Source organism: Lytechinus variegatus, chromosome 2 (assembly GCF_018143015.1).
Source record: "Lytechinus variegatus isolate NC3 chromosome 2, Lvar_3.0, whole genome shotgun sequence".
Taxonomy (NCBI): domain Eukaryota; kingdom Metazoa; phylum Echinodermata; class Echinoidea; order Temnopleuroida; family Toxopneustidae; genus Lytechinus; species Lytechinus variegatus.
Genome location: NC_054741.1, coordinates 7813518 through 7823774, shown reverse-complemented (window position 1 = coordinate 7823774; position 10257 = coordinate 7813518). Strand labels below are relative to the sequence as shown.

Here is a 10257-nt window from a genome sequence, read left to right as displayed (position 1 = left end):
TACCGACCGTTCGTGGTATCAACAGGCAGTGGCGTAATGAGGTAAATATTTTAGGGGACCAGATATGGCTTCAGCCCCCCCCCCCCGCTTTTTCCAAAACCGTGTACAAAAACGTAAAAATGACCATATGATTATTATTATTTTTTTGCATTGTCAGCCCCCACCTCCCACTTTGAAAACCGTTCTGCGGCTTGAATAGAGAGGTTTCTTGATACGATACACCAAAAAATGTGTAATGACAAAATGAAGTGCGCCCCCACTCAATTAGCACTGCATGCGCTGTGTTACCAGAAAATGAGCACTTGTTTGACTTTGAACTCTTGTTTCGATTCGTCATTTTGTTACATTCACCAGTCGTCACAGTAATCAATTTCTAACGTTAGATCTGATCAACTAAACCCATTTTCTTCGACCATTGCAATGGCGACTAGATTAAATGACTTAAAACGATTGTGATTTGACGATATTCTGAATCTGAGCTGGAACTGTTGTGACTTGTTATTGTTAGCAGTTACTAGAGCCCGCCGCCGCCCGAGCTACGGGGAGACGAGGATGCTACCACTCTGCGATATTCCGGTACTGACTACTGACTGTACGTGATCACGCAGAAAAAAAAACAACAACAAGGGGCCATTGCACAAAGGGGTCTTTGAAAGGACCGTCTTTCGTGTCGCCCATCTTTTATGATGCGCCATGTGAAACGCATTTTAAATAAATCATCTGCAAACATATTTCATTCGTCCGTTAAATTAAAAAAAATATTTGTTTATAAAATGATGTGATATACCGGTATCATGAAATTGTATAAAATTTGATTTAAAACTAAAGGTAACTAACAAATCTCATTCTTTATCATAAATTTCAGAAACACCCTGCCTAAAGCATATCATAAAAGATGGGCGACACGAAAGATGGTTCTTGGAAAGACCCTTTTGTGTCACCCATCTTTTAGTTTTATGATACGCTATAAGCAGGGTATTTCTGAAATTCATGATAAAAAATAAGATTTGTTAGCTTGCTGTTAAATCAAATTTTATACAATGTCATGATATATCACATCATTTTATAAACAAACAATTTGATTATTTTAACAGACGAATAAAATGTTTGCAGATGATTTATTTAAAATGCATTTCACATGGTGCAGAAAGACGGTCCTTGCAAAGACCCTTTTGTGTCGCTCATCTTTTAAGCGCTGTATGCGGGATATTTCTTTAAATGTGTGATAAACAAAACTTGTTATTAGCTAGCATTTAACACTGTTTAAATCAATTTGTATACGATTTCATATTACATCATTTTTTAACAAAGATCAGGGACTCCGTTTTAATGGGAAGGAGAGTGATCACTCAGTTGGTAGAGTGATTTATCACTCGCGTCAGCAATTGCTTAACAAGAGTGTCGGTCAATGATCAAACTGTTCCAGTCCTTGAAAATTTCATTCGCCGTCAAGGTTTTTTAAATAACACAATTGTGCACAATTATTAAACACACCTGCAAGAATGACATTCAAAAGTTCAATGAGATATATATTGCATCTGATAGATCAGATCTATATCTGATTGTTTGTCTCCATTGGTTGTGGGTTGTAACTTCATATGGTGTTGTACATTCTGCCATCCATTTTGAAATTGGACAAGGAGCTCCCCTTGTATGTCAAAGAATAGACCAAAATCTTCAGTCTCTGTATTTTGGTTGTTCCGCTGAACTGCGTTGGCTCACCAGAAATTGTTGAATAAATCCCCAGAAACGACGGTTATTCCTGTAGAGTCAAAGAAGAGCTTTTTTTAGTTCTCCCCTAATGCTCCCCTTAAAAGTTTAAGGAGAGCTTTTTATTGCTCCCCTCATAATTATGTAACTGAGTCCCCGAAAGATTTTGTTTACTTTAACAGATAAATGAAATATGTTTGCATTTAATTTCACATGGTGCATCATGATAAATGGGTGACACGAAAGCAGTTCTTGTAAAGACCCTTTCATGCAATTGGCCCCAGCACATGTACATATAAGGTAGTTCCTTGACCTTGCTCGTATTAAAGACGTAACAAAGTTGAATCTAACTAATTCAAGAGCTTCATAGCTGAGGCATAATGAATACACTATTGGGCATGGCAAGGACGAAGTACCGTAATACTTGGTCTAGTACTTCTTCTTAGTAGTGAGTAAATACATTATGAGACCCCGTAAATGTTCCACCTGGAAATTGATATTGGTGGCCTGAGTCCAGTTGTAACTAGCTAGGAGACTCCTAGAAAGTAAAAAATCATTAACTAACAAATGCGTACTCTCCACGGAGCCTGGGATTGCGTCCCATTCATGTGCGTGTACCGCAAAAAAACGAAACTTTCGCCCCTGAAATTTCTACTTCTGAAAGATCTAGCCCTAATTAAATCTTGTAAATGGGATACAACTTCACTGGAGAGCCATGACTTGTGTCCAGTCAATGAGTTGACCGATAATTGACTCAAGAAGACGCAATGCCACTTGTGTTGACTGAATATCTTCCAGTCTCTGATATCCTCTGTTGTTAACTTCCCTCACAGGGTATGGATGAGGTTAGACTTGCCATGCAAATTATGCTGGCTAATTGTGATCCTGGGATCATAATTTCAGCTACATGGTTCATATATGGCTATATCACACTATGAATTGAATCACCCTCATGACTGTCCATGGTTTGTCACAAAGTAGTTCATGGTGATAACTCTGATAGAGGATGAGTGCTGCACAAGAAAACTGCAGCATGCTTGCAGTGATTCTGTTTGTTTGTTTGTTTGTTTTTTTTACCAACACACCCATCCGCAAATAGTCCCACCCTTTCAATCAACGGGAATGCAAGTAGTATATATATAGGAATTAAGTGATTTCACATGCACCTTGCTTTGTAGTACCGTTATGAGAGAAAAAAAAAATCTTGCAAGTTCAAAGATTGTGAAGTTGAAGTCACTCAGGTCAGTCAGGTGCCCCTTGTAGAATAACTCTGATCTTGCTGATTTAGGTAGGTAGATCACTTGCTGAAAATCAAACACATATGGTACACATTCGTGTTTAACTTTTTTGTTTAAGTTTTTTTTTTGGTTGTATGCTTGAGATAAATTTCTCTGATTCTTTCCCTTTCCATTGGGATCCCATGGTGACAAGTTTCGCAAAAGCTATGTAAGGTATCTTTCTTGAGCTTGTGAAACTTCAGTTTCAGGTCTTGGAATACTTGCCTGGATACTTGAATACTGCTGCTGCTTTCACATGTCAGACATTATATGAATCTGGAGATTTATGTAGGTAAATTTACGTGGAAACCGCTTGATATGGGCTTCCACACCTGCTCGCAGCATGGCACCTTTCTCCTTAGACTGTCTTCCCATGTTTGTCTTCTTCTTGTAAGATGCCACAAAGAAGCCTTTTCTTGATGACAGTCCTCACCTGCCTCTCTGTAATCCCAAGAGTAGAAAGGAACATCCTCTGGCAAAGGTTCAATCTTTTGAACAGGTTTTTGTGGAGCTGGCAGGTGATACTTGCCTTTGGTTCTTCCCAAGTTTTCCTTTGAGGTCAGTATGTTTTCTGATCCAATGTCTCTGGTCCTTTATGTTGCCAAGTTCAAAATATGCATTTCATATTGCAATTCATATTGCAATTCAATCTTCTTGGCTGAAGTTCTGACTTGAGTTGAAAGATTTCTTTCTCAAATTTAGAGCAATTACACTCAAAGATTGATGTTCTGCAGGAGGGCACTAACTTTCTTTCTTTAGTCGTGTAGCACTGCCTGAAATTCTCTTTCTCTTTGACTAATATGTTCCTACTCTTATATTCTTTAGGTTTGATTTGGTTTGTATTTATTTTTACTTGAGGTACCTTTACTGGCCCATTTTTGTGTAGGTGTTCCGACACTACTCTTGCTTGTTTGTCATTTCTGTGGATTCTGCCAACTCTGATGGTATTAGTGATATCACAATGAGACGCCTTGATGTTGATGTCTTTTGTAGAGTTCTTGGTGAACTGAAGAGCCATGTGATGTCTTGTGTCCAGTCAATGAATTGACCACCGTGTGTCTCAAGAAGATGCAATGCCACTTGTGTTGACTGAATATCATCCAGTCTCTGATATCCTCTGTTGTTAACTTCCCTAACAAGGTATGGATGAGGTTGGACTCTTGCCATGCAAATGATGCTGGCTAATTGTGATCATGGGATCATAATGTTGATGTCTTTTGTAGAGTTCTTGGTGAACTGGAAAGCCATGATTTGTGTCCAGTCAATGAATTGACTAACGTGTGACTCAAGAAGACGGAATGCCACTTGTGTTGAATGAATATCTTCCAGTCTCTGATATCCTCTGTTGTTAACTTCCCTAAGAGGGTATGGATGAGGTTGGACTCTTGCCATGCAAATGATGCTGGCTAATTGTGATCATGGGATCATAATTTCAGCTACATGGCTCATATGTGGCTGTATCACACTATGAATTCAATCACCCTCAAGACTGTCCATTGTTTGTCACAAAGTAGTTCATGGTGATAACTCAGATAGAGGATGAATGCTGCACAAGAAAACTGCAGTGTACTTGCAGTGATGCTGTTTTTTTGTTTGTTTGTTTTTTGCCAACACACCCATGATCTGCAAATAGTCTTACCCTTCCCAATCAAAGGAAATGCAAATATCTTTATGGGATTAAAAAAAATCACTTGCAGTCTTGCAAGTTCAAAGATTGTGAAATTGAAGCCACTAAGGTGCCTCTTGTAGAATAACTCGAATCTTGCTGATTTAAGTAGGTAGATCACTTGCTGAAGATAAAACACATCTGATACACATTCGTATTTGACAAAATTTTGTTTGTCTAAGTTTTTTTGTGGGGGCCGTATGCTTGAGATAAATTTTTCTAATTCTTTCTCTTTCCATTGGGATCCCAAGTTGACAATTTTCGCAAAAGCTACAAAGGTATCTTTCTTGAGCTTGTGAAACTTCAGTTTTCAGGTCATGGAATACTTGCCTGGATACTAGAATACAGCTGCTGCTTTCACATGTCAGACATTATATGAATATGGACATAAATGTAGGTACTGGCACTTACTTTTTTTTCGTTACATGGAAACCACTTAATATGGGTTTCCACACCTGCTCGCAGCATGGCGCATCTTTCTCCTTAGACTGTCTTGTAAGATGCCACAAAGAAGCCTTTTCTTGGTGACAGTCCTTACCTGCCTCTCTGTAAACTCAAGAGTAGAAAGGAACATCCTCTGGCAATGGTTCAGTGTTGTGAACTGGTTTTTGTGGAGCTGGCAGGTGATACTTGCCTTTGGTTCTTCTTCCCAAGTTCTCCTTTGAGGTCAGTGTGCTTTCCAATCCAATGCCTCTTGTCCTGTATGCTGCCAAGTTCAAAATATGCATTTCATATTGCAATGTAATATTATTGGCTGAGGTTCTGATTTGAATGGTCTCTTCCCTCAAATTTAGAGCAATTAAATCAAAGCTTTATTTTCAACAGGAGGTCACTAACTTCCCCTTTTTCAGTTGTGTAGCACTGCCCAAAGTTCTCTTTCTATTTGACTAGTATGTTCCTACTCTTACATTCTTTAGGTTTGATTTGATTTGAATTTATTTTTTTTCCACTCTTGTCTTTTACAATTCATAATAAAACATCATACAAAGAATAATGGAATTACATATAAAGTTGAAAAAATAAACATATCTACAAAAATAACAAAGTATTCAATGACTAAGTACAATATTTTTGAAAAAACAAAAGTGGTGGAACCTATATTAAAAGCAAGCCTTGTATGTAGGTCCCTCAAAAATACGTTATTGTTTTTCATGAAATAAATTAGGTTTTCTGGAATCGTGACTGCAGGCATGCCATCCACAACAAATGTCTCTGGTTGTGGTTGGATGCAAATTTCTAACACAGTTGTTGGATCCTCTTATAATGTCCTCAAGAAGAGGTGTTATTATTCTGCATTTACTTTGCTCATCCTCATCTTAGAAAGGATTTCCACCAGGTCAAGATTTACCTGCATTGATAATTGCTGTCATGCTGCACTCTATGTCTACATCTTGAGTTTGATGTGCTTCTTCATAATCATAAGCACTTTCTGAAATGTTCTGAACATTGCCTTCTTTGGAAAGGCTTGATTGAAGCAAGGCTGGATTTCCTGTCGAGTTTCTTTTGGTGTCTTTGCTTGATGCGGTTGGATGAATTTCACCAAAAGGAGACAGAGATGGAAGGCATGGTGGAACCATGTCTTTTGGAACTGATGGTGACATCATGCTTTTAATGCATTCTCTTGGATTTGGGGAATCAACATTTCCAGAGGCTACAGACAGAATTTTTAATTTTCTTGAACAGCAGCCCCTGGCCTTGGGTATTGATGAGCATTGCCTGAGGCAGTGGTGACATTTCTTTGTTGTCCTGAGAAGTCACATGGCTTTGAATATCAGGATGTTAAATCATCTCTGTTTCAGAAATTCTTTCTATTGCATCTTGCTCTTCCTTCTCTTTAAAATTAACATAAGAAACAACATGACATCATTAGCCCACCTAGAGTACCACTTAAACTATTTTAATAAGTCGTGAATTTTCCTCTCTTTGTCTTCGACACTTATGGAAGACTATTTTTAATACATATTACATAATGATATAATACTTAATCAATTGATGTAATTCTAAAAATTGATCCTACCTTTAAAACTGTGAAACACAGCCAATGTTTTCATGTATAGTAGGTATGTGTACACAGAAAACTAGTGATTTTGATATTGTGAAAATGCATACAACTATACAGACCTCCCAGCATTTGAGGTTTGTTCTGATATACCATGGATATACTTTAAACAGGGATGCATGTACATTCACCTATACAAACAAATACAGAAAATATATATGAAACTTGTGAAGCAATGAGTTTAATTCACTTATTTGAATATTCACAAGGCTTCTTTACCAACAAATGTGAAATTAGATTTTATTTTCGTGTTGTAACGTTCTTACATCTTATCCAATTTTCATAATACAGGATCATTTTGTAGGCTTGGAAAAGATCACTCAACAAAACTTGCTTTCAACAACATTGTTAAATGCACAGGGCAGTGAATGTTCCCTTCCCATGTAACATTATCTTTTTGTAGCAGATTTTTTATATCTACAGAACTTATTTGAGAGCTTTTCTTTTATTACCAAAAAGACTATTCAAATTTGTCAAGTAAACTTTAGCTCTGTTACAAATTTAGTGCAACAGAGGATCTCTTTTCTCAATGGCACTGGCAGCCTTTCCTCTCCTAGATTTTCTTGGACATTTGGGGGTTTTGGGGGTCAGATTTCATATATCTTTATTGTCACAAGCATTTCTCATTTTTATTTTTCATACAGACCTCATGCTTCTTGTGCTGGTGAACTCTATTCCTAGCAGTGGCATTTTGTACAATGTCATTATCAGAGACGTAATGCAAGTGATCTTTGAAGATGGTTGGAATATTGTCTGAGTAAGTGTTTTTTGTATAATCAAAGATAGCTGAAAGTAGTTGCAGTAAACACTGATTTCATGGGAAAGTCTGTAAAACCAAGATTAAGTGTCACTATATCTGTCACTATAACTCCAAGTTCTTCTATAAGTCCTGAAAAGAAACAAAAATAGGCACCTAGCCTTTATAATGCAAGTTGCGAATTACAGGCTAGATGCTGATTTTTGTTTTGTCTGAAAGTGAGATTCTCCTTGAAGAATACTGATGAGGCTTTTCCTATGTGCTCCTACTCTACACCTAGCAACTTCACTCCCACTGTCAAAATAATTTTTTTTCTTGTTAATTGATGTCACTTTATGACTTTTTTTTTAGATATGTGGTTCTGTAAAGGAATAATTAACTTTTTATCTTTTCATATTTTGTACCTCACAGATCTTGGATCATGCCTTTCTTAAAAATTTGAGTTTCTTCACATGATCAACTAAAGAATCCTTCATTTGACTCGGGACTGATGACAGTTATTGCCAAGACAAGGAATGGATGTGTCAACAGTCTTGCTTACAATCTTGATACCTCTGCTGGCATGCAGTGTGTACTACTGCCTTCATCTTAAGCAACAACTTGCCGCCTTTGTGACTACAACTGAGGAATTCAGTGACACCATTCCTCTAAGTCAAGAAAGAAACCATGCCAACAGTTCCCAGAATTGGCTAACATATCTTGAAGATTGGGGCAGCAGTGGTTGGTGTCAGGGTACAACTAATGTTGACAGGCGTTGTATTTTCCACAATCTTTGCTACCACTCCAAATACAATGAGTTTGTTTTCCTGCATGCTCCATACACCATTAATGAAGGGATCCCGGATGATCGCCAGCAGCCAGCTCTTGCTGATCTATCTTCTGTACCAGATCATAACACCCAGTACTTTGGTTATGTGGATGTTCCAAGTTCTGCTGTGCAATCAATGAAGAATATCTCTTATCAGGAAGGAAAGTACCTGCTTTTCAATCGTTTCAACACCGGTAATCTTATGCACGTGTTTCATGATGATCTCTTACCTGTCTTTTACACTCAGCTTCAGCTGGGTCTTCTCAATATGCGATCTGGTATAAAAGCTGCAACGCTACTCATCAATGATGGCCAGGAAGAAGGGCCCTTTTTTCATCTTTATAAGCACATCTCAAAACAGATGCCTATTCTTACTCATCAATTATCTCAAGATGATTCATCAAGTTTGGTCTGTTTTGAAGAAGTGCATGTAGGACTAAATAAGTTGACCACCTGGTATCAATATGGTTTTGATGTCCCTCAAGGTCCTCTGGAAGACATTGCTGTCACCTCTAAAGAAATCAGATTGTTCACATCCTCTTACAAATCCAAATTAAACATCCCTAGTTGTGAATCCCAAACAGAAACTGAAATTGAGAATATGTTTGTTATTCTGTCGAGGAGAAGTAATAGGCTCATTTTGAATGAAGTGGAATTGAGTTTAGCACTGGCACAACATTTTGACGCATTTGTCGTTGTAGCAAGTTTAGAGACGCATTCTTTATCAGAACTTATAGGATTGATATCTTGCTCTAAAGGTCTGATTGGTGTTCATGGTTCCCTGCTCTCAATGTCCATTTTCCTTCCTCCAGGTTCGATCTTAGTCGAGATCTTTCCTTATGCAGTGAATCCAGACAACTACACACCTTACAGGACATTGGCTCACCTCAAGGGAATGAACATCATTTACCGAACATGGAGAAACATTCTTGAGAATAACACAGTCACGTACCCTGATGCAGAGCCGGACCTCGGAGGCATCACTCACCTAGAGTCAGAGATCCGGGATCAGATCTTAGAAAGTTCAGAGGTTCCTCCTCACCTATGTTGCAATGATCCGGCATGGTTGTTTAGAATCTATCAGGACACCATAGTCGATATCAACAGTTTCGTGGAAGCAGTCAGAGATGCTCTTCAAAAATCTGAGGAAAGGGACATCGAGGAGGAGATTAGGAAAGTACCCTTCCAGCCTGGAGCTGTCCTAGAGCTTTCCTGCTCCACCATTCCTCTTTCATCTCAGAGTGCATCAAGTGATGATGATGATTATGAAGTTGGCCTTCTATTGTCATGGAAACCACCTTGGAACATTCCTGTCATTCAGAAGACTACCAAAGCTGGTTACCCCATCACAGTGGAATACGAGGTGATGATACAAGAACAGGGGATGGGTGACTTATATGCAGGGGCGTTTAGATTGTCCATGACTTCTCATCTATTCAAAGGAAATTTCAAGAATAGTCATGTGTACTTCACATGGGTAAGATGTGTAGCAGGCGATGTGGCTGGGCCGTATGTTGCAATCACCTCTTGTCCTTACATTGAGAACTGAAAAGTCAATTACTTTCCACTACGTTCACTCATAAAACATTGATGGAAAGAAAAAGAAAGACATCAGTTTTGTGCAATATTTTGACCAGTACCTGTTTGACTATACATGCATCATTAAGTAATATCCTCATGTCAGATTGAGTGTCAAGAAATTAAAGGATGCTTTGGATACCCAGCTTGATTGGCTTTGGAGAAAATTTTAGGATTGTCAGAATTAGAATTATTTTATTTTTTCTCACTCAGTATGGATATTATTAGAAAGCTCATTACCTAGATTCTTTTTTCCTCTGGAATAAAATTAACTATCAGTGAACTATCCATATCATCTTAGGAATATATTTACAGGTCCAGAAGATACCTCAATTTCAATGTGGAAATAAATGAATTAATACACGAATATTACAAAAATAAATTACTTGATTGTTACGGCTT

The 10257-nt window shown here is 37.9% G+C and overlaps 1 protein-coding gene across 1 annotated transcript; it reads left to right on the top strand.

Moving 5' to 3' along the window:
• The first annotated feature begins 289 nt into the window (after nucleotides 1-289).
• On the top strand, nucleotides 290-10033 carry LOC121407206 (protein O-linked-mannose beta-1,4-N-acetylglucosaminyltransferase 2-like). The gene is made up of 3 exons (XM_041598168.1): nucleotides 290-576; nucleotides 7357-7469; nucleotides 7881-10033. Exon 3 carries the CDS (start codon nucleotides 7985-7987, stop codon nucleotides 9824-9826), a length of 1842 nt encoding a protein of 613 aa, XP_041454102.1. The 5' UTR covers nucleotides 290-576; nucleotides 7357-7469; nucleotides 7881-7984; the 3' UTR covers nucleotides 9827-10033.
• Nucleotides 10034-10257: the final 224 nt, after the last annotated feature.

Excerpts from the sequence above, each read along its gene's own strand:
- LOC121407206 (XM_041598168.1), top strand. The coding sequence starts at position 7,985 with ATGGATGTGTCAACAGTCTTGCTTACAATCTTGATACCTCTGCTGGCA.